The following is a 24,901-nucleotide window of genomic DNA, read 5'->3' as shown; positions in this document are numbered from 1 at the left end:
CGTCGCTAGTAAGTATATACTTTTAAACGAAACCAAATTAATACAAATTCAATAATACAAAAGCAATTCAATTCTGAAAACTTGAATGCAATTTGAGTTGCTTTGGAAGACAGTATAATTACCATCATTATTATTATTACAGAAAATGTAGCCTGGTCAATGGAAAGGTACAACCTGATTGGTCAGCAGTAGGGCAAGGCTGGTTTCCTATTGGCTGATGACTTTTGGTTCCTGGTAAGCCTATAAGTTTAAACGAAACCAAATTAAGAAAGTATATGTTATAGCTACAAAATCAATTCACAAAATAACTGAAAAATGGCGGCATCTAATAAACGAAGCGTGCACGTGGCATCATTAAACTTTCCTGTCATCCATTTTAAAGGAAATGACTTTAATACTCAGCGAGCCCACCATATTAGGCAATTTCCTTTTTAGCAACCTTGTAAAAACATTTTTCTCACACAAGGGTTACATTTTTGTGTTTGGTCCCAAAGATTTTATTACAAAGACGCATTTCCATTCAAAATAAGGCACATGCAGTACATTGAAAATGCTTAAAGATAACACTCTGCCAACATTTTTTTCATAAATCCGTCCGTCCCAAAGGCACCATCTGCAAGTGATTTGAGCTCAATGCTTTAATTTCCTTTTTCATTTTAACCTTAATTTGACTGCATGTAACAATATCTACCCCCCCAGGTTAAGTGATATGTTTGTGTTCAGACAATGTCATTTCCTTTATTGCCCCTCTGTGACTCTTTGCCATCGACACCACAGAACTTTGACAGTGTATGTAATAGCCTCTACTCATCACAGAATCGCTTCAAACACTACTAATAAAAAGTGAGGGATATTGAGCTTTGGGGGTGAAATATTGGCTCGAAAAACAACCGGAAAGCCACAGGGAATGTCACTCGTTTATATTCCCAAATGCAAGTACCAGTACATTGGACGCCACCGATTCGCAGATTGTCACTTGCAAATTTGCATGTTCACATATTTTTTTGCCAGAACCTTTTCTTTATTTGCTGAGAATTTCACCTCTTCACTTTTTGTCCAGGCCAAATCAATAAAAGTATTATTTTGGCGCCATCTTGTTGAAATTTGTGGTGTTTACGACGGCGTATTTTCATCTGCCTTTGAGATGTCCAGTTTTACTGGGTGTCCTTGAATGCACCTCCAACGCTGTCAAAAGTGAAAGTCTATTTTTGCTTCTAGCCTGCTGGTGTCGTGTACATTGGACATAAATTGTCTGCATTCCCCAAAATTCATTACTGGGTTCAAATGCCAAAAGGTGAATTTGGGACGTCACTTTAGTTTGTGCTTGTTTGTTGATGCGATTGATGAGACTCATGTGAAGGTTGTATTTATTTGTTAGATAATTTACCAAACGGAATAGATGTTTCAATAACATGAGGCATGGTGTTGATACTTTGCTAATTGTTTTTCCTGTCCCTCCAGACATCAGTAAATAAATCAATCCAAACACAATATCAATGTGTTATCTTTTAGGATTCTCTCTGTTTTAAGTGCTTAGTCTTTCTTCAATCATATCCACAACAGGCAAGTAACCCCTTTTGGAGGTGAATTTTACTCTTGGCGGCATGGAGTTTGATGTACAATGAACTGAAATGTGTTCATCATTCACAGATTTCTGGGAAGAACCTGTTCTCTGTTATTGACTGAAAAACTTGCATATTGGCCGTCTGGTGGCATTTTGGAGTCAAGGAAGTCTGTTGAGGTGAGTTGAGACAAACACTAATAATATTTAGAAATACTACAAGCAGTGCTTTGCCGCCAACTCGTGGCATCTACAGTGTGGGGAATCAAAATGCATTTTTTATGGGGTCCAATCCGATGGAATGCTGAACGACGATGTAGTGGCGGATCGCCGCAGTACAATAAGTTCATTCTAAAATGTCACCCAAAAGCTCATCATCCCAAACTGTGAACATTTCATGTCGTTAAGCACCAGACTTCAAGTGTCATCAGCTCCATTCATACTGCATTGTTATGTCAATATGGATTCATTAGTCTGTAACAACACTTCTCGGTATTGAAACGTTGCAGCACCACAAGCCTTCCAAAATCTTAAGTGCCTCGTCTCTGTTAGTAGTAATGCGCTCTCCCGATGGTCCCCGTTCCCGATCCCAGGATGTCCGGCTGTCCGTTCCTCCAGATTTCCCGTATGATCCGCTCCCGCTCCTCCAGCCGCTGCGCCCTCTCCAGCTCCTCGGCCGACGTGAATACGTTGAGCGTACCGTCCGAGTGGTTGCTGTGATTCCCCGCGGGGATCTCCGTGTTGACCGTGGAGGTGGTGGCGGCGAGCAAGGGGGAGGGCGCTTCCACATCGTCCCTGTCCTCGTCCTCGTCGTCGCTTTCCTGGTCCTCGTCGTCCCGCGGTGTTTTTTTCTCGGGCGTGGACGAGGCGGTGCCCGAGGTGGCGATTCGGGTGCGCGGCTTGCAGGAGATGCGGATGACCAGCAAGCAGAGCGTCAGAACCAGGCCGAAACACACGCCGAGCACAAAGTACAGGCCGAAGCTCTCCGGATTGGCTGCGGAGGGAGGGACACAGGAACAAGAACATGGTTAACACAACAACTTGAATGGAAGTCAAATCACCGACAAGTCTGTCAAAAATGCGTCCTCCAAAGGCGAAATGTGACAGTCACGCGACGTAACGTCCGGCGTCTCGACCGGCCTTCACACGAGCAAAGGCTCTTTCGTCACACACTTCTGTAGCCTACATGAACATCTCTTCTCACGCGGCCTGTCCATGTTCGCCAGTTTAAGCAGTCCGGGCCGTCTACACGAGATGAAGCCTTCGGAGGACACCAGCCTATGAATTTTGAGCCTCGAGCGCACCTGTGAGGGGATACATTTCGATCTGCAACTTACCCTTAATGTGTGCGTACGCGGCAATACTGTTGCTCAGGAGATCCATTTCCTTCTTCTTCACATCCATGGTGGCTTCTTCAAAGCTGGAACAGAAAAAAAAAAACACATTGACGCGCACATATTGAATCGGACTTCACGGAATGGCAAGACGACGGTGGACACAGAACATTCCATGTCAAACCCAGTGGAGCTTCGCGCGCTTGCGGGTGGGCAAGAACACGCCTGCGAGCGTCAAACAAAAAGCTCCACTGTGCACTTTTTGGCTCATGGTAATGCATCTGGCACATGGCGCACCGCCTTATCCTCTTGGGCATGACACACCCCTTGAATAAAGGTCAAGGGTCACTTTTGCGAGTGGTCGCAGAGGACTTCTTCCCGTCCCTGCAAAATGTGTCGAAGTTTAACGGTGTGCAATGAAATTGTTTGCACCGTGTTAACTGTTTTTCATTTGATTTTTTTAATATATAAGGTCTAGAAGGCTTTTTCATACAAATATTGACTGCAACTATGACGCAGATGATTGGCTAATGTGTCAAACTGTCGAGCGGTGGTGGGCGGTCAAGGCCATGAAGGGCCTTATCTGCTGGCCTAACAATCAAGAAATCACCATCATATTTGCAACATTGATGTCATATTATATCCTAGAGTTGAATTTCTAGGTTAGAGTTTTTATCCAATCAGAATTCAGCTCGCGCGTGTTGCTAGGCAGATTTCACAATACCAGCGGCTCGCACTATTCGTCCGAGGCCTTCGGACACAATCGTGCGGGCGTCTGTTCTGAGTCTCAAGGGGGCTTTTACCGTTGATAGACAGTTGCGAGAGCCAATCAGATCACGAGTTGATGACAGTGAGGCCTTCTCGCTGAAGGTGATGAACGTGTCTCGGGAGGGGGCTACGCTGAATCAACACACCTGAAAGTCGTAACTGGCGACCGTTTGAAAATCTAAAATATATTCTTGCTTTTTAAAAAAAAACAATTGTTGAAGGAGGGAAATGCGTGGATTTAATTGCAGATACGCTTGCGCCGCCATTTTCAAGACGGACCTTTCGAGAGAAGCGAGGTCGTCCGAAACTCGCTCAGTAATGCGTAAGTGTGTTTCTGTTTGTTATTTCTCCAGCTGTGGTGTCATAAATGATGGTAATACGAGGGGGATTTATTCAAGTGGGACTAAGTCGGACTTCACTGAAGGCCGACGTGCGAAACGCACGGCCCGCCACTGCTGCAGAGGAGGACTTACTCAGGTGTGTTGTACCAAGAAGACATAAAACACGCAAGACAGCGGAATCGCCCACTCCTGCCTTGTAGAGGTCTACGTGATCATAAACTGTCTGGTCGTGGGTGGCCTTTGTAAAGTTTGCATTTGCACATTGGAACAGAGGATGTGAGACAACAAAAAGCTCTTGTTTTTCATGGCTTCATTTTCCATGTCACTGTTCTGTCTGAAGACACGGGAAGAAAAAAAAAACATGGCGGGAAAATGCCAGCATCGTTACAGAGGGCTTGTATTTTCCACTTCAACTTCCTCCGCCTTAAAGCCACTTCCGAAAGTTCCACTTCCACAACCCGATTCGCATGGTGATGGAAATCAGATGAAAACATGAAATAATTGGAACGAGCGCCCGCAAATCTGCGTGCTCGTGTTAGCACCAACTTGTGGCCGGCAGTGGAAAAAAACAACAGAAATGATGACGCACCACGGATGGCGTCCCCCGCTCCTCACTTGCCTAAGTTGAACCACATGGCACTGGCCCTCACATCGCGAACACGGATGGCTTGAAATTCACGTCTACGTTCACCTGCAAATTTCACCCGCTTGTGACCTCGGCAAAAGATTTTGACGGGGATGTCAATGCCAAATGGGATGTGTGCTTCATTTGGGGTGAGGGGGGGGGGTCGACCCAAGCATCAAATCCACATGTGTAGACCATATGTCATGTGGTGGGTGAGGCACGGAGGTAAACAGAACACAGATGAAGCACTTACCGCGAAATCAAACGACGGAGCCGCTCTTCAGTCGCGGCTCATCGTGTTGGGAGCAAACTCGGAGATGGGAAAAGATTTGCCAATCCTTCTTTTGTGCTTCGCTGCTGGAGCCAGCTTGTGATCTTTGGTCCTCAGGCTGAACACTTCATTTGGCCACCCTGAGACAAGAGCAAACACACACACGCACACACACGTCAAGCCACATTAGATTCAGAGTCACTGACGCGTCTGCTTTGCAAACAACAGGAGGCAGACGGCAGTCTTCGCCGTCCCAAACGAGACCGGAGGGAGCACTTTTGTTTCCGAGTGACTCCGCGGCGAGAAAAGGTTGGCGGTTTCGGACTTTTGCTCTTCAGCGTCTAATCTCTGTTTGCAGTTCTCGTGAGGGCTTTTTGAATCAATGGAAGTGCTTTTTTTTTTTTTTTTTAAGTTGTCCCAGGTAGCATTATCTGACTTCCAAAGAAAAGATCTCCAACCGTAAAAAACGGAAGGATGCTCGGTTTTAGTTTTGAATCTGTTCAAGGCTGGAGTGAAATCTCCAGACAATCTGCGGTGAAACGTGAAATCTGGAAACATGGATGAGGCGCCGTTATCTTCTCGGGAAGGTGTGCTCCTTTTTGAATCTATGGAGGTGAACTCTCAAGGCCTTCGGAGTTCAAACGCGCAGCCAGTCGAGAAAAGAAAAGTAGGACTGCGCCGCAATTTGATGACTACCTGAAAGTCAAAGTCCAAAAAAAATAATAATCCAAGAATGGCCAAGAACATTCTCTTCAAATTTAAGATGATCTTAAAATGCATCGTCATCTTTTCCTCGATGAGGGCCGAAAAGACAAACTATTCCCAAACAGTAACGCAAATCCATTTTCACTTGTCGCCAGCCCGCTTTAACAACCTGTCACATTTGGCCCAGAGGAACTCCAAATCTTCCAACGGCGGCTGTTAAACTCGGCAGCAGCAGAGATCCTGAAAATGGAATACCGATGACGTTGATTACGACCAACGGGAGCTTAATACTGAGAGTGATTTAACGAGGGACGAATTTCGAAAAACATTCCCGCCAAAACATCGGCCATCTATGAGATCCTGACATGTGGGGGGGCTGATCGCAACTTAACGGGTGGGCTGTGAAAAAAAAATGCTGAGCTGGGACCTTTTACAACTTATTCCGCCGGGAGTGTGGGAGGGAGGGGGGTAGGGGGGGCTATCAGTCGAGTTAGTAGCGCTTGGGGGCTTTGTAGGGGGGGAAATTTATGACTCGCACTGGATCCGATGGTCAAAATAATGCGCCTGACATACGGCAGATGTCACGCTACGAAAAATTAATCTGCGACCGGGGGCAGGGAAGGGCAGGAAGGGGCGGGGCTGTGACAAGGTTCAGCGGGACCGGAAATAGACCGGCCATTTTGGTAAAATCAACACATTTCCCCCAAATTCCCCATGGCGACCAACACGTCCTTGGACAAGGTGGCGGAAAAGTGAACCGATAAAATCGTCATCATGATATATATCGTCATGTCGCCCATCTCTAGTTTCTTTGCATATCAATGATCTGGTGGCGCTGTCCAGAGTTTTTAGATATATTGTTGTTACGCATCCTTGGCTCCCTTGAAAGAAAGTTGTCATATAAATCGAAACTAGTAGTAGGTCATTTGTATTTTCTGCAAAATGGGCGATCGCTTGTAATGTCATCCTTTTCTAAAATCGATCAATGACATCATCAACTCGTAATCAATTTGTTGAAATGGATTCATCCATCTTCTGATCAGATAGGTGATTAGCGTATTTTCCGGACGATAAGCTGATCATTTTCTCCTCGATTTGGAAGCATGCGGTGCGGCTTTTCTGTGGATTTTTCTTTCGCCACTAGGGGCGCTCTAGAATTTAGAAAATATGCTAAATAAATCTCGATTTTTTTTTTCTCTTGGGTCTGTTCTGTTTTAATGAACAAAGTTGTTGCCGCGTTAAAAGCCACAATCTGTTGATGTACCTTTATGTGCATTCACGAGTACAAAATCGTTCAGTACATGCAGTAAACAACTCGTTTTTTTTTTTCAAGATAGAAAACTGTGGCCTATAGCCTGGTGCGGCGTGTATATATTTTTTTTTTCAAAAGAGTTGCTGCGGCTTATATGGCGCTGCGCCTTATAGGCCGGAATTTATGTAATTTTTTAAACACCTTTCTGATCGGCGTGAAAATCCTGATGCCGTAAAGTCTAAGTAATAGTAAAGTGAAATGGAAACAAATGAAAAAAACACGAATCACGACGGTCACTGATGATTTTGCTCCTGTGCTACGTGACCACGTATTTTTACGGGAGTTCATACTGCGAAATGCTGCGGCAGTCGCAAACTAACGATATCCTGTCGTGCTCGATGATTGGTCCCCGGAGAATTTTGCAATACGATGCAAGTTATTAAGTGGAATAGTGCGTGTCATTAAAAAACAAAACAAAACGAAAAAAAAATAAAACAAGCTGATAAAAGTTTATTGATGTGAACTTTACCGTGGCCAAGTGAAATGAGAGACACAAACTTTAATTCCTTTAATCCACCCTCCGTTAGCCAAATGGAGTCCAAGAAAGCATTCTTTAAACTGCGATCATTACTTTCTCTCTCAAGGTTAATCAAGTAATCGACCGCCGCGTTCATCAAGGTCAACGTTAACGTCGCCGTCAAGACTCCGAAGTGCAAAAAGACCACCAGGGAGGGGGGGGGGGGATCGCTTCCAGCCCACCTCATTACATCAGCTTGTTGTTTTTGTTGCGTTTGACTTTTTACGGCACCATAAATTATTAACAGACCACATCGTCCGTAATCTCGATTTACGGCCAAGTTGTCCGTGCCAAGTTTTCCTTGCTATTTAAAATTACAAACACCGGCCAATGCCGTCGTTGTAAGAGCAATAAAACCATCAGCGCACACTCTACAGGCTGCATTGTTGAGTGATGCAAAAAAAAATAATTCGCGCAGAGATCCCCCAAAATGTGGCGTCACAGCTTTTTACGCAGAATCCAGCAAAGGTGGAATAACCAAACTGCAATGACTCGTTGTTGCGACCACAAGAGCTGGGATAAAAACTTCCAAAAGACACAAAATTTTCCGGGTTGACGTCAACTCGGTTCTGTAATAGTTTTGGAGTTTGTGCTTCGGATCTCAGCTCAGGCCTTCCCGTTTGGGGTTTGAATGTTCTTCCCGTTGATGCAAAGACGATGCAAAATGAAAGAATGCACGCTGACGGACAATTTTAAAATTCTGGTGGGGGAATCCAGAAAAAGGACAACAACAAATACTGCTCCGTGCAAGGAAAGATCGGCAGAGCTGGGCAGTTTTTTTTCTTTTCTCAGAATAAGTCCCGGAGGGTCGAGGCCAGAACGGTACCGAGATCGCGGCCACGGGGCAGGGACTGACTGTCAAAAAAAGGGTCAAGTGCCCGGCTCTGGAGATTGGATAACCATCATCGTCTTACTTGGCGGCATCGGAACCGGATGGATGAATAGAATTCAACCCTCGCCGTTCCGTGTCTGTAGCGAGAAATGCCGACCTTGGCTGACGGGTTCAAAAGAGTACAGAGTTCACCTCGCAAAAAGACATGGCTTGACTTCCACAATTTGTCGCGTTCACGCGCGAGGAAAACAGGAAACGCTCTTTTCATCCGAGCATTGTTTGCTATCAAGAATCGTCAGGATGAACTTTGAGTATTTTTGGTATCATCTTAAAAACAACAATGGCGCCGTCATCCGGGACTTCCTTCAGCCTCGCACGTTGCGTCTCCAAAGCTCAGACCGTCTGCTGACACGAACGATTCATCCACGACCTCGTAACTGCGGTGAGGTCATGAAGACGTTGGGACTTTGTCGGAATTCATGTTGGGAGTCAAAACGCTTGATGTATGCGCAAATGAAAAGATATCCGGGTTATTTCATCATTTTGATGGCATCAATCATTTTTGGCCACCGGGAATTTCCGTGCAACCTCAACAGCGCTTTCTGCGGTTTGCGAGAAACCGCTTAGCGGACTAGAAATCGATTTTAACGAGTCCAAAGTGACCCGTCGGGTTGGTGGAAGCTGACATGAAATTTTACGGCAACTTGTGTCTTCGCCCGCGTTCATTAAAAAGTTCCTGCTGGGATTCGGCGGCAACCGCCGAGGAAAATTCTGGATCCTGAACCGTTTTTTAATTGCAATGTTGAACATTTTTAAGATTGACAAATCCATTCATCCATTTTCCATCTTTCAAAAAAACAGAACAGTAACAGAAAATAATTGAGAAGCACGTATTTGATGTTAATTTAATTGATTTTAAATATAGAATTAATAAATTAACTTCTTTTTGGTCCCTTAACAAGTAAATAAAAAAAAAAAGGTCTAAATTACAAATAGAGCACTTGACTGTTTCACAATATTTTGTACTCCAGGATTTTATACAACTTTACAACAGAGGGAAAAATTTGTGAGATTTTATTATTTTTTTTCTCCGCTTTTTGCGAAGGGATGTTTACATTTTTCATCTTAAGTTGTCATGTGTTCAAAAATATCAACCGGTAAAAATTGGCCAACTTTTTCCCAACAAAAAAAACAAAAGAGCAAATATTGGCCGATTAAATTAGACGGCCAATCTCTGTGAAAATTCTCAAATGTTCCCAAATGTTCTTAAGGAAGCCACAACAAAAGACCGACCGACATATCCAAGAATCTTCGGACCTTTGTGGGGAAAGCAGCCCCCCCATGCCAAGGCCTCTCCAAGCATGTGGTTGACCCTCCTGACCCCAAAACCAGACCGAGGTCACGTAGGACTTTCAAAACAATCTTCCACTTTGATTTAGTGACAGAGAGCTGACCTTTGGCGAAATATTTTGAAACAACCGCATATCTGTTCGTAAGCAAACCGACACGTGGCGATAAGGCGGCCACAGGGCATACACGGAAAAAAAATATCCAACGCAGCGGAATCGCTAAAGTCAAACACCACTGGGTAAACCTGGATGCGAGCCAGCGTGACATTTGGAGACGAAACATTTCAATAGAACACAGCTATGGAAATCACGACGCCTGCATGACGCCGGCTTGTTTCAGAGTCTCAAATCAATCCCCGGCGTACCCTCGAGTCGTGGGGGTGGGACGTTGGAGGTTCGGGGGTGGGGTGGGGGGGGGCGTTTAACCACAGAGCAGCGCTTGTCCTGCCGAGAGCGTGTTCTGCAATCCCTCGCAGGTAATGGGAGGGTAATGGAGATATGCGATGGCGCTGGGGGTTAGGGCAAGTGCTTAATAGCGGCCAGATGTGCTCCTGATGCGAAGCAGAGCCACGCTGCTTTCAGATGCAAATCACAAAACCGGCCTGGTCTGCACAAATTTCATTTCTCAAGCACCGGGAAGCGCATCAACTAACTCTGGATTGTGTCGGCCAAACGGGGAAGAATTTAAGCGCTGCTCATTGAATTGTGCGAATTGCGTCTTTAAATATTTTGGCGTGAACTGTAAACTGCAGTTCGGAACGTGTGCAGCAAAATGAGTGGCGACAGTGAGAACGGATCGTTTCTGCTTGTGGACCCATTTTTGAAAAACCAGAAACCAACAAATTTTCTTTTCAGCAATGCAATTTTGCAGCTTTTGAATAAACTAAGGCTGACTTGGAGCAAAGTCACAAGAAGGGGTCATGCCACATCGCAAATGACTAAATTCCTTTCAACTCTGCATTTCTTTGTGTACCAGAGCTTTTTTTTTTTTTTTTTTTTTGGTGTACTGTCTCAAGTATTGAACACTTGGGAAGAGTTAAATCATGGGTGTCAAACTATGGCCCGTGGGCCAAATTTGGCACGCAGTGTAATCATATTTGGCCCACGAGGCTATACCAAATGACAACTATACCATTTTACATTCTATATGATAATAGTAAGATTCCAAATGAAAATAGTAAATTTAAAAACTAAACATCGTATTTGCATTAATAAAACCATTTATAATAAATAATTTACAATCGATATTTTTTTTTAATAAAATTTAATAAAAAATGTCAATAAAAAAAAATCAGCATTTTTATATCGTTTTTAAAAAATTAATTGGTGGCCCGTGGCTTTGTTTAAGTTTAACTTTTCGTCCGACGGTGTTTTTGAGTTTGACACCCCTGAGTAAAATGAAACAAGACATTACTTTTATGTCATTGCTGGCTCAACAGAAATCATATATTTCTTTTCGGTAATTGTACGTCTTCCACTAACACTTCCAATTCCATCACTTCAATTGATGCAAGTGAGCACAATTTAGCGCCTGCTATTCAGGATAGCCAAAAATCCTTGCATGTTTTTTTTTTTGACAGGACTGTTACGTTTCTGCATGTTGTGATGGCTTCCCGATGCTTCTCCTGTTCCTGAAATCAGCGCAGGCTTCAAGATCATCAACCCATGATCTCACCCGTTACATCGATCTTGGACGCCGACCCGCGGCGCAACACGGCGTATCAATTACATGGCCGCCACCGCCGCCTATTAGCCTGTGACACACAACACGTGTTTGCCTTCTTTACGTGATTGGATCCCGAGGCGTTGTCGCCTATCATGTCCTCGAGGTTTAGTCCACAAGGTTCAGAGGATGACCGGCTCTATAAAAGGATGCCTTGTGAGCAGAAGCAAATCAGTAATGCCTTTCATACTGCGCTTCAAAACACAATTTTATGCATTTTTGTTCCCGTGCTGCAGTTCTGCAGGAAGCTGACTCAGAAATTTTCGCCGATTATCGGCATCGGACGTTTTTTTTTTTTTTTTTTTTTAACTTTCAAGCCTGGTAAAAGCTGGTTCATTTTGGCTGGCTGCAGCACACATTTCTCTCTCACTCTGCTGTGCTGGTGACCTCGCCTGCAGAAGCAGATTGGCCCGCCCACAGCACCATCTGATTGGTTCCTTGCGCAGTGGGTAGCAGCCAATCAGCAGTAAGATGCCTGTTTTGCTTGAGTGTGAAGTGCAACACCTGACCCAGACTTCTCCTGCCCGGTTATGTTGAACACAATTCCACATCAAGTCATTTTACACCATTCAAGTCATCCCGGCATCTCCTGCCTTTGATAGCTTGTGCGCAAAAAGCAAAAGCAGATATTTGCCAGTAACGGGTATTTATTGACAATTACATTGTCATTTTCACCAAGTTATCGCAAAAAATGGCATACTAGAGACTTTTACCAGTCTGTGCCTTTCACACAGAATCCTGCGACGCGGACGTTGTCGAACGGCTTTCGCACAAGTGTGTCCTGAGCACTCCCCACCTTATTCTCTTTTTATGCAGCCACAAATGGACTTCAATCTCCGTACCTTTCACACAGAACGCCGGGAAAAGCACAACTCGGTTAAAGGGGCTCCATATTGTCACAGCAGGGACACAATAAGAAGCTCGTCAAGGCAGCAATCAAGAATGTCGAGCGATGACATTTAATACGGGAAAACGCTGAGGGCACAAAATCATGTCGGCGACTTCGAGAATGAAATGCAAGACATCAGACAAAACATTCCCACGCCGGTTCCCGTCCTTTAGAGCTTTTTGGGCGTAAAAAGAAACGCTAAACATTTTAACGAGAGCCCGAAATTGCAACGCTCTCCATGAGGACGCTTACGATGGAGGTGGAAGGTGGTCCTGTGGTTCATTTCAGGACTTGGACAACTTTACAACTTTCCATCAACCCGACTGGCACCGTGGGAGTTTAAACAAGCATCCCTAAACAGGACGTGACCCTTCTAAAAAAAAAAAAAAAACAGAGCTAACAAGCATCCTCAGGACAGACGAAGACAAGACAGATGGGTGGGTTGGCTTGGATTTGGATTGATTGGTGCAGGGTGGGCTCTAAATAGCTCCGGGGAGGTCGCAAAGGAGTCAAATGTTGCCGAGCGACCTCGGCGGGGGGTCAGCTAAACACGCATTCATCTTATCAACGTTATCTGATTGACTGGAGGAGCAAGAGTGCACCAAATGAAAGGGGAACCAGACCCCCCCCCCAGCTTTGTTTGCATTCCAAGTGACAAGTCATCTTTCGCCACAATGAGCTTCGCCAACAACGTGCAGCTGCACAGGAAAAAAAAAAAATGCCGTACCCGCCGAGCTCCAAACATAAACGCTGCCTCAGCTCTCTCCTCTCCACACCACGCGCGGTCACAACATCAACTGAGCAGTGACCAGACGGCGGTCGAGTCGGCTCTGCGCGCTCAGCAGAAATAAAGAATTGAAACGGGGGGGGGGGGGGGGGGGGTGTTGGGTTGTATGGAAAAGCACCTTTTGGGAGTTATCAAAACAAATTGTTCGGAGAACGGCACGAAAGTAAAGAATGTTTGGATTACGTTGGAAAGTTGACTCAAACCTATCGTCTATGATTCTCATCTACTATTATGAATAACTTAGTGAATGCAGAGGAGGAATCGTACTCACCAGTGCGTGGAGAGAAGTCCTGTCCCAGTCAAACGCTCCAGAGAGCTTCAGGAACGCTGCACAGACACATGATCCCCCTCCAAAAACTTTGGGGGGGACATCATAAAACGAGCAGCTCTCACTCTTTCCCGGCTCGCTTTGCCGATGTGGTTCGAGTCCTGAAGAGTGTGTGTGCGTGTGTGTGTGTGTGTAGAGTCTGGGAAGAGGTGGCAACTTCCTCTCCAAGTTGGAGGCTGACTAACAAGAGTTCTCTCTCCTCCTCTCTCCTGGCTCCAGAGCAGGAAAAGCTGTCGTACTAAACACACACGCACACACACACACACCCCCACACACACACACACAGTATTCAAAGAGGGGAAGAAAAAAAAAAAAGGAACAGCCTAAAATGGTCGAGCAAGTCAGGGAGGGGGAGAGGGGTGGTGCGCGCATTGTTTGATGGAGGTATCAACTGCAGGATATTTGTTGTGTTTTAGCAACAAAGAAACACGGGCAACGTGCACGGGCGTAACGATGAACACATTTGGAGTGACCAAACGGCAGCGGTGTCGACATGTCGACGATCCACTGATTGAATAGCAACTGCAAAATGCTGCACAGTCAGCGCAGCGGCGAATCGGAGGCCATGAGATGGAAGAACGCATGCTGACTCAGGATTTTTGGAACCCACGTAGAGGGAGAACATGTCTGGAAAACGTATAAAGGTCCCAGTCTTTGGAGAGCTGCTGATTCTGGTCTTGCTTTAGGCAACGCGCATCACGAAATGCGGTCTGGAAATGTTGTGTGCCATTTGATTCCGGTAATATTTTGTTTCTCTGGATTCAAGTATTGCAAACTTTTCGAACTGTGTAACACGGTATCTGTGACAAGCCAGAAGGGGGCGGGGCTGCCATCTTCTGATGGGGTGCCGTATGCTTGTCAGATTCTGTCAAGGCTTTCGAAGGACGGAACGTGGACATGGTGCAGCTTTGGCGAATCGGTGTCAGCGCGGCGGCTAAATTAAACAAATAGTTTCGCTTTGTAGGCGGCCGGTTTGAGATGCTTGGGAATAAACATGCGACCCGTCACGCTACAGACTAGAACTGGGTATCGATTCAAATTTCCAAAATCGATTCGATACACAAGGGTCTGATTCAATTGATTTTCGATTCACTTCGATTGATTTTCGATTCACTTTGATGAATTTTCAATTGACTTTGATTTGATTTTCGATTCCGCTTTAACAAACGAACCGTCTGACGCTTTTCATTTAGTTGGCCTCATTAGCGGTTTGATACGATGCGAATCACAACATGAAGGCATTCTTCCACACACACCAACACCATGTCCTACGCGACAAAACGAGCGCTCGTACAAACTGTTGACATAGGAGCGCGATGTGTTACACTCTCCGCTTTGTGACGTCTCGGCTGTAAATCTGACAAAATGAGACGGGGGGGGGGAAACTTGTATTGAAGACATATGTTTGGGGATGGGGAAAAGGATGTCGCCGACGCGAGATGACATGGACGTAAAATGTACTTTTAATGGTTCGTATACAAACATCAAGCGTGAAATTAAACAACAGAGTTAATCTTTTTAATGGGCTCACTGACACATAACAGTGGCACTTAATTAGAATGGAATTTAAAATCGTAAAAAAAGGGCCAGGCACCATCTTAACTCGAAAGCGATTCTGTTGGCTTAAAAAACATTTGTCTTATTACATTTTTTACATGGTGGTCATTATTCACTCTAAGAACCGTGTCACGTTTTCGCACAATCGCGACACACTTTTTTCTACGACAGCGTTAAGATGGTTTAAAAATTTGAAACTGAGTGAGGACCGGGATGGTTGGATTCCACTTGAGAAATCTAAACATCCAATAGTTAATATTGTGTACGACCAAGTAGGGCTGAACGAGTTATCGTTTAGGACAGAAATCGCAATCTCAGACATCGCAATTTTGAGATCGTCAACACAGTTTTTTTTTTGTTTTGTTTTTTTTAAAGGGCTCTTGTGCCCCACGCTCATAAAGGTCACATAAACAAGCGATGTAATGATTAAAAGTAAATAAATAAAAAAATGGCGCCCGTCGTCCCGGAAGTCATTTATTTCGCCGCTGCTTGACTGCAACGAGCTGCGTGACGCGGATCATCTCCACCGTGGTGATCGTGATACTACTGTTTCGGTTGTAAAAATGGTAAAACTATCGTATTGTGAGTCATTCTGCGATCACTACCTCTATTGTCCTTGGGGCAGATTTATAGCCGGAGCCGAGCGGAGGGAGGGTAAAAAAGAAGAAAGGAAGTTCCCGCCGGGAAGAGGAGGTGAAAATGACTTCACGAGCAACGAGAGCGATCTAATTACAGGGCACCCACACACTTTTCCTGGATGATTCCACACAAAAGAGGTGCGCCTTGCACACCATCCTGATAAGCGGTGGCGGGCCGTACGGGAAGGTGGAGGGTCTCGCCGCCGGTGGGAGATTGAAACAAGATACGAGACTCACTCACGAGGAACAAAAGGCGGCCACGTTTTGCAGGTCGCCCACTCGTTTTTCAAACACGCAGCTTCGCTCGATAGTGACGAAAGCCCCAACAAAAGCTGCCCGAGACCGAGCGTCATGACAAGATGAGATGATTGAAAGGAAATGAAATGCATGTGAGCTTGAACAAACTCCCATCCACGCATGACTCATCTGTGCTGAGAATGTGAGGAGAGGCTCCCCCGAGAAAACCATTTCGATCGGCCTCTAATCAAAAACACACCGCCGCTGCTATCGTCTGCAAACGTGGGGCCGATCGACCGACTGATAGCCGGATGAATTGGTGGACAAATGATTGCGTGATGTGACACAAATGGCTGGATGATGTACGGATGGATGAAATGATTGGCCGTCTTGGTGAAAAAGGATGGAATGATAACGATCCAGATGGATGGATGAGAAAATTGTGGATGGATAAATTTAACGAAGGGACGTCTGGTCGACGGATGGACGGAACAAGAATTAGTGGATGGATGGAACATCTTTATAAAATAACTCGGTGGACTGATCGCTGGATAATGGATGGATGTTGGGAAAATGATTGGATGGATGAAAGACGAGATGAAGCGAGGATGGATGGATGGAAGAAAAACTGAGCAGAAAAATGAATGATAGAACGGTAATGAGTTGGATGGAGCGATGCATAAAGATGGATGAACAAGAATTGGTTGGATGAATGTGCGGAAGAGCGATAGCTGGAAAAATAATACGAGGGACTCGACAGACTGCTGTTCGAATGATTGCTGGATGCAGCGATAATCAACGGGATGGATGGTCGGAAGATTGATTATCCAGATGACGGATGAAGGTACTCCAAAAAGTGAACATTTTGCAATTTATTGGTCTAGCAAGTGCTTAGCAACCTGCCAAAATGACAAAATCTCAAAATTCTGGCCGACTGATTTTCAGCCCTTTCAACAGCCTTAAAAATTTTTAAATGGCAAATTTGACAAACTCTGAGAAAAACTCTTCCGCTCATCTCCATATCTTGCACAACCGCACCTGGGCCAGACCTTAAAATGAGATTTTTGGGATATTTTTGCAAATTTTCCCATTTTTTTTAGGTAATTACATATTCGTTACTCCTCATTGCTAAGAAAATGCCGACGTCTCCCTGAGCGACCGATCCAATCGCCGCGAAATAAAAAAGACACGTCGTTGTTATCGAACTGCAAACACATGTTGCGCGACAACCTTGGCTTACGCCGAGTAGCAATTATGAGCACGTTAAATGGAGAGTGACAAGGAAAACGAGAACAAAATCTTGAGGTGAGAATGTCCTGGGAAAAAAATCTCACCTCCACATGGCAAGCGTGGTGCAAGAAACCACACGTTTTGGCTTGTGATGCCCACGCAGTCCAAAAAAAAAAAAAAAAAAGGACAGCGGCGGCCTCTGCCAGGAGATCGTCACTGGACAGATGGGATTTCGAAGCGGGGAACTCCCATTCTCGGAATCTGTTTTGCAAATCAAAACTCGTCTCCATGTGCACGTTCGGGATGACCCGAAAAACATCGCGTCGATCAAAACTCTCCGGACTCTCGAACAAACTTTTCCTTCGTGCATTATGACAAGCGATTGTCACGAGGCCTCGAAACGCAAACGCTTTGGACGCGTCCGCGTCACATTCCTCCTGCTCAGCACGTCTTTCAAAAGCGTAACATTCTTTGGACTGTCACTAGAATGTTGTCCCGCGAATCGGGTGACGTCCTCTCGCTATCTGTTGCACACAGATGCGCCGCCATGTCTTGACATTCTTTCTTATCACGAAGGGGACGACTTTGAAATGAGTTTTCATCACGATCAAGCTGCACGATGGATGGATGGAATAAGGGAAGGTCGTCGGTGAAACGAAAGCGGCGCCGCCAGTTGGCGTGTTTGCAGAGAATATGACGGGGCGCTCGGCCACCACCGCCAACACTTCCACTGTGTCGAATTGGAAGCGAGACACCATGGAAGAGCCAGGCTAGCAATTACGCTTTAATAGCGGCACGACTCCCAGAAACGAGCTGGAACCTGCAACTTTTGTTTGTGTGAGCTGAGCAAAAAAAAAAAAAACTCACATAAACACTCGGGCACACAGGAGGCGGCTGAAAGCAGCTGCCGAGTGTCCCTTTGAGTTTCGCCGGCATATTTAGACTAATCCGTGTCTTTGGCCGCAGACGTCGAGTCCTTTGTTTGGAGTCTGGTGCGCACTTGTTTAACAGACTAATAGAAAACACAAACGCAAAAGGACGCATGCTAATTTGTCACGCGAGAAGAAACAGAATCGACATTTATTGAGAGCATTTAACAAAAAATTTCAAGGGGCTCGCACCAGAACCTTGTGGCACACCACACATGCTTACAAAAAAGGTTTTCAGGAGGTTCCACATGAGCAATTGGCAAAAGATTAGAAACTTCCTTTTGGATGGGGGATGGAGCCCTCGGGTGAATAGAAAAAAACAAAAACAATGCTGCCCCTAAAAATGGTTTGAATTAATTAAGTATACCGCAAAGGTTTCCAATCCTGTTAAACACAATTCACATTAGCGTCGATTATTCACGGCCAGCTGTTTTCAAAGCAGAGTTCCTCGTATCGCCAGCTGATTAAGTGAGTCTTCGTTTTGCTACTCGATGTGGACCAATGAGGTGCGAAATATTCACTGACGCAAAAGAAAAAATGCGAGACTGCTTATTGTGATGACATACACACACACACTCTGAGTCTCGCTTTGAATCAAAACCTGATGGCATTTCTCTCGCAAAATCGATGTGAAAACCCGAGATTGATCTTCCACTCAAAAGCTGTGCTGATCCCAAATCCAAAACGATGCAACGGCGCCACCTGTTGCCGTCTTTTCATCCTTACAGAGGTTTACAAACGTGAACTTTACAGATAAGCTCGCTGAGACCCTCCACGACGTACTTGACGAGGAAAAAAAAAAATCACCAAAAAAGTATTTGGGGAAATCTGCTTTGAAAACTGAGCGGCGATAAATGATTGAAAGGATGAATGATGGCGACATTACAGTCAGACAGAGATCGATTCTTACAGTGGCTCTTAAAAACGGGACACTAGACTACATACAACTATATAAAAGTTATCCGGATACATGGCAATCATTTAATAATTGAATTTAACGGCGCGATCGGCAAACAAACAAACTTCTTTCGCGGACCTCGTGCTTTCGTCCCAATTTGCACGCTTTAATCGACGTTCATTTTCACATCGGAAGCTCTTTTCTTCTGTAAGGAGTCACTTGTTGGCACGGAAGCCGCCACCTCGTGCCTCGGGTCTCCCAGCTGTTTTCTGGTAAACATCGAATCGCAGAGAGCGTCTCGTGATTTGTCTTTCTCTGGCTGACGCAAAATAGTTTTTCTCTTTCGTCCCATCACACGGAGGTGTTCACAAAGTGCACACAAAAAAAAAAATGTCAAGAGTGAGATCCGAATGTGGGCAGATGGTTAAAAGCCAGAAAGAAGCTTAATGTTCACTTTGGACGTTCCCTCCTCCAATCAGCATAAACACATCCAGACCAAGTGAAACGAGCATCCGCGCTCCCACACGCTTGCACTAAAAATACAAGCTGGGATTTATGAGTGCTGAGAGACAAATTGAAGTCAACTCTTAATGACACGGAGACATCATCAGAACCGAGACAAATGGGCTTGTTTTGCCGCTCACTGCGGGAGCGTGCATGAGGGCCGTAACCGGATTTAATCGCACGCTTGCACGCACAGCAGCCGATGCGGACCACCGGGCCGAGCCCCGCTTGCCAGTCGCGTCAAAGTGCAGGTTTTACCTGACAGCGCATTCTCGGGAGGACAGGACCAGACAGGCCGGCGGACAACCAGATGTGGCTTTTAGGCGCGTAAAACTGAACTTTTTGGGGGGGAGGGGGAGGGGCTGGGACCTCGACTGTCAAAATCCATCACGTCTCAGCTGTAAAAAAAAGAAAAGAAAAAAAAAGCAGAATCCAGCAGCAGCAGTGAGGTCATAAAATCCTCTAGTTTCATGCTCTTATATCTTGAGTGGTCAAAGATGATGTCAAGTATTAATATTTTATGTCATCCTAATGTTTCCTGATATATGGCGGGAATAAAGTTGACTGCTCAGAAAAACTCCCACAAAGAGCACAATAAATGCAAGAATTGTGTGTGGACGACCCAGCCAGGCATCTGCTTCCTGCCCCCCCTGAAGATTGAGCCCCATGTAATCGTTCAACACTTGTGGACTTCCTGTCGCCACCCGTTCCTTCTTTCCCTCCCACCGCTTCAAGGGAATTGTTGACTCACGGTCGAGTGAAAGAGAGAGAGAGAAAAAAAAAAAAAAAAGCTTCAGGGTTGGGTGGCGACTGCTGCGCCGCGGCCCGTGGAACGGAACAACCCCCCCACCCCCGTGGTTGCGGTCAACAAGCGTCCGCACTTATGACAACAAAATGGCCGAACACGCTTGAGAAGCAACTTTTGTACTCACGTCAGCAAAAAAAGCATCAGGAGGGTGAACGTAGAACTTGTAAAGCAGTAACGAAATGAACTTTTCTCATTTTCACATCTCCTCTGTGGACATGACGGCTGGTAGGACAGAAGAGCGCAAAATCGAAGTCTTCGCTCTCATTGACGAAAGACCGCGGCTAATCAACGTCACGTCAAAGGCTATGTAGTGACTAGCGCCACCGATGGCCTGGAGGGGTACTACGTCTTACGCATGCGCAGAAGGTCCGTTGTAGTCGGCTTTTGCGGTGTCATTTTCCGGTCCGACGTGCTGACGTAACAGTTCGCCACGGCGGCCGACATCAGATTGGTGTGTCGAGAGTTTAAGGGGTAAGAATAAAGCCAACAAAATAATTCTGGGGCCATAAATTAATCACAATTTACATTGATTGACTGCCAATCAATCCAGGTGGCAGTCGATCCGCATTTGCGACAAGAAACTGGAGAAAAGCACTACAGATCCCATTTTTTTAATTGAATCTGTACCAGGAGAAATAATTCCTATTCTCATCAGTTTTCCTAGAAGGAAACAAGCTGATGCGACCTTTGCTTCCCTGAACAGGAAAACAAGACCGTGACATCTGCTTTGTCTTTTCAAACACTTTGGTCTGTCATCACCTCCATCTTCAAACACGGCCAGAATCCTTTTCCAGGTTCAAACCGGTTAATGATTTACCCCCCCCTCCCCCTGAACAGCGAGGGCAAGAGCTAACTCGCAAGAGACGCATCTCATCTTTTCCAGAGTATCGTGATGTTGATGTTTCCCCGGGCGCAGCTAGGTGATACATTTACACCATTCAAATGGAGCGTTCCCGCAGATGATGATTCATTGGATCCGTTTTGATTTTAGCACGTTAGTGGCGGATCAAGGTGCTCGATTCATGTCAAAGAAGCGTCGTGTTTTCTGCCTCGCGCGCAATTCTGGTTTCAGCACCGGCGCACCCGCATTCATGGTTAGCATTAGCATTTAGCAGTCAACAAATTGGAAGGTCTTTTCAAATAGACTCAAGTTTTTTTTAAACAGTTTCAGACGGTGTCTCGATTCAAGTCCCTGAGGAAGAAAAAAAATGTATATATATTTTTTTGCCGCCGACTATGATGCATGAAGCCGGCAGGGCTCGGTAATTACTTGTGATTGCAAATTTGCCTTCTCCTCGTCATAAAAACATTCAAACGGAACAAAAACGAGTATTGTGCCTCGGTATGTGTATACAAATTCCTGCGTGGTGAAAGCACTTTGAATGCCTGCGGCAAGCGTGTGATGTGTGATGTCGCCCTCCCTCAGCGTGCTTAAAGATGTTTACCGACACCACAGCTTGACTTTACGGTAAAACCATTATTTTCTCGTGGATTTTTTTTTCCGCCCAACCCAAGAAGCCAGCCTGGCAATTTTGCTGATAAAGCGTTGGGAAATTGCAAGGTTTTTTTTTTTTTTAGATGATTAGTTAGAATTTTGAAGGTATATTTTTGTGGATTTCTATGTAGGGACGTGAGACGTGACTTGTGCCCATCTGTGACCTCATGTGTTAGACTTTATTAAATTAAAAAAAAAAAAAAAGTCAACCTTGAGTGTCAAAAGCTACTAAGTCGCATCTGCAAGAAAGCCCTCCGAAAAAAAAAAAAAAAGCAATAATGAGGTCATGAAATGCTCCACTGTCATACTACAGCGAAGGTCGTAAGGTCAAACAAAATGGCTCCCAGAACGCCGGTCGACCTTCAGATTTTTGAGCGGTGTGTTTTTCCACATCAAGTTCTCAGCTTTTTAACCCTGCCTGTAAATAAAAAGTAATAATTCCTGTCTTTTTCCGTCTTGCAAAGCCGAGGCGGCTAATTGGCTTTGCGTGACAGAACGGACATATTTTGTCTCCAACGTGATCTCGCAGTTTGTATTTTGAGTTGCTGGTCTGCTCTTAATCAACACGCAGTAACGTTCAACAAAATCAAATGGAAGAATTCCGTTTGGCTCATTTGGGACGTGATTTTTTTTTGATACAAGACAGTGGCTGGCTAGCGAGATGATCTACGGACATCAACATTGCGGGAAGTAATAGTCACTTGCTCTAAAGTGAACCTCTGCGATTTATAAAACAAACATTTGGCGTAAAAAACGAAATGCGGGCTGAGTTGACATTCATCGGGCCTCACGTGACGCCGGGCTGGAGGCGAACGCAAGCTTGGACCCACCTCGCCTTTTGCCATGCCAAAGTGTTTACGTGGAGATGGCATTGCACGTAAATGATTTATTTTTGCCTTCATATACGCAGGAAAGGCAATTGAGACATTTTCAACACCTTCCGAGCTGCAGAAAGCAGAGTAAAACGAGCAAAATCAAAGCAAAGGGTGAAAGTTTGACATCATACATTACATTGTAGCGCAAATGAAAAAATAAAAATGTTTCGTAGCATGCTAAAAACTTGCTAACAGGTTAGCTACATAAACGGCGCCGCTAGCCTGTTTGCTAAATTGATGATAATGAATTAAATGTCAATATTCGTGATAGCTCAAACCACAGAAATACAAACTTGGACACCAGGGCTGGGTCAAAATCGATATATCGGTTTTAATCGATTTATAAAATCATATATTGTTACTTTTGATAAGACTTTTTTTCCCCCTAAATTTATGTGACTTAACGCGATATCTTGTCACGACGTTGTGCGCGTCAAAACTAAATGGTGGAAGTACTGAAGTCAGTCAACAAACGAAGGCAGAATTATTTCTTGTTTTGATCAAGTCATGTTAAAAAAACCCGACATAATTAATGGAACTGCAATTCTTCACCGAAATATTTTTACGAAATGCACCGAGTTACACCAAGAAGTTTGTACTAATTGCAGCGTTGTTTTTTTCTGAGAATGATTTCCATATAAAAGTCAGATTGATACGGCGTGAAATGTTCGATCGAATCGAAAATCAATCCAAGTGAAATCGAGAATCAAAAAAAAAAAAAAAAAATCGACTCGAACCCTTGTGTATCGAATCAAATCGATTTTGAAATCGTAATAATGAAATAAAACATGCGTGGATGGACTCACTTGAGGGTTTGGTGAGAAATGCTGAGAAGTGTTTAACATCAACTCCGAGAAATTCCATCGTTGCAGCTGTGGCGGGATTGGTCCCACATGGTTGTTGTGTCTTTGTCTCTCTTGGCCTGAAACATGAGGACGATGCAGGTTTTTCAAATGGGAACGTAAACGCAACAATTGCAAATTGCATCGAATGTGCAGCGGACGTTCCCCAGTGGAGCTTTCGAGGGAAATTTAATGCAATTTAATGCCTCTGTTCAAGACTGGTCGGGAATTATCGTAAAAATAAATCCAATTTCTCCAGTGCATCGCCAACTGCTTGCCTCGTGGCTTTTATTTTTTCATTTATTTTATTTTTGAGGAGACATGTCATTTTTCTAAAAAGTCAAACTTGGAAACAATCTTACTGACACACAAGCGCCAGTAGATGGCAGCATTTTAGATGGAAGCTCAGTCCGGTTTGTGACTCAACTGGAGGAAACGACAGCAATCGGTCAAATGAAGCTTTTCTCAACCGACGTCTCGAACCCAAAAATTTCTCCAAACGTTTCTCGACTGCTGCGTTAGCCTCAGCCTTGAAAATTGTCCGCGACCAAACGGAATGTCCGTTTTTCGATCAGAGTGACTCACATTTGTGTCACCGAGCACCCGGAAAAAGACTTTGCTCATGTTCGGTATGGCGGCTGATGTTTGTGCTGGCGTGAACGAGTTCATGCCAGGACGTAGCCGAGGAGAAAACAAACCGGTGGAGGATCTCAAAGTCTCGGATTGAATGTGCGCGACTTAAAAAGCTTACATGTGCAAGTGTGTACGGGGAACAATAAACATGACTCGAGGGAGCAGCGTGTCGGAGGGCAAACGCAGTGCACACTTTGAGATTCAGCTGCATAAACATCTCGTGTCTAAACATTCTACTGGTTGCAAGCGCCTCATCTTCGGACAGGATTCAAGTCCGGAAAAAAAAAAAAATCGATGGTGAACGAAGTCCAACTCAGACGAGTGAGTTCAGATGAGGTCAACTTTCAGACATCGAAACGAGCGACTTTGACTATTGTCATTTGTTTTGCGACCATTTTCAAATCGTCTGGATCTCAAATCACCTTTGTGCATTGAAACGAATGGGAATGCCATCAATCCGTTGCAGCCTCCCCCCAAAAAACAGCAACAGATTTTTGTAACGCGCCTAATAAAAGAAATAGTCAAAAATACAGATGCAACATAAATAGACAGCAATGATTTAAAAACGTTTTTGCTCCGCTTTGTTTTTTTTTTTTTGCTTTAATTCAAAGGATGATAAACACGCATATGTTTGATTATGAAACACGGTCAAATTACGCAGTGCAAATATGTTTTTTTGTGCTCTGTCTGTATTTGATCTTACGTTTGCTTTCAAATATCAGTTCAAGTTTATTAACTGCCGCGATATTGAGGCTAGTTCCGTTAGCCTGTCCATGAATTTTGTTAGCATGAAGCTAGCAGACTAACAGAAGTTGAGTCACAATGCATTTGTGCTTTCTTTTCATCTTGGGGAAGCCCAGACGACAATTCTGTTCACAAAAAGTGACTTTGAGCATCCGATTAAAGCACTCAA

The 24,901-nt window shown here is 44.8% G+C and overlaps 1 protein-coding gene across 2 annotated transcripts; it reads right to left on the bottom strand.

The window, feature by feature from the left end:
• Positions 1-473: 473 nt before the first annotated feature.
• Positions 474-20,479, bottom strand: eva1ba (eva-1 homolog Ba (C. elegans)). 2 transcript variants are annotated; one of them, XM_088305958.1, is made up of 5 exons: positions 20,268-20,478; positions 13,286-13,580; positions 4,883-5,040; positions 2,899-2,981; positions 474-2,555 (listed from the first exon to the last, which is right to left on the bottom strand). In XM_088305958.1, the coding sequence occupies exons 4-5, from the start codon at positions 2,963-2,965 to the stop codon at positions 2,110-2,112; spliced, it is 513 nt and encodes a 170-aa protein (XP_088162084.1). In that variant the 5' UTR covers positions 2,966-2,981; positions 4,883-5,040; positions 13,286-13,580; positions 20,268-20,478; the 3' UTR covers positions 474-2,109. The 2 variants fall into 2 exon arrangements, with proteins under 2 accessions (XP_088162084.1, XP_088162085.1); XM_088305959.1 differs by lacking the exon at positions 13,286-13,580 and having other exon boundaries at positions 20,268-20,479.
• Between the last annotated feature and the right edge of the window lie 4,422 nt (positions 20,480-24,901).

Source organism: Idiotropiscis lumnitzeri, chromosome 10 (assembly GCF_059441095.1).
Source record: "Idiotropiscis lumnitzeri isolate Australia: NSW breed Sydney's pygmy pipehorse chromosome 10, RoL_Ilum_1.0, whole genome shotgun sequence".
NCBI lineage: Eukaryota > Metazoa > Chordata > Actinopteri > Syngnathiformes > Syngnathidae > Idiotropiscis > Idiotropiscis lumnitzeri.
The sequence above is the reverse complement of the archived record's forward strand: the minus strand, read 5'-3'. Positions and strand labels throughout refer to the sequence as shown.

Bases quoted from the DNA above. Each gene is read 5' to 3' on its own strand.
- eva1ba (XM_088305959.1), bottom strand. From the start codon at position 2,965: ATGGATGTGAAGAAGAAGGAAATGGATCTCCTGAGCAACAGTATTGCC. The intron at 2,556-2,898 runs GTAAGTTGCAGA...CTCCCTCCGCAG, and splicing joins CGCGTACGCACACATTAAGG to CCAATCCGGAGAGCTTCGGC.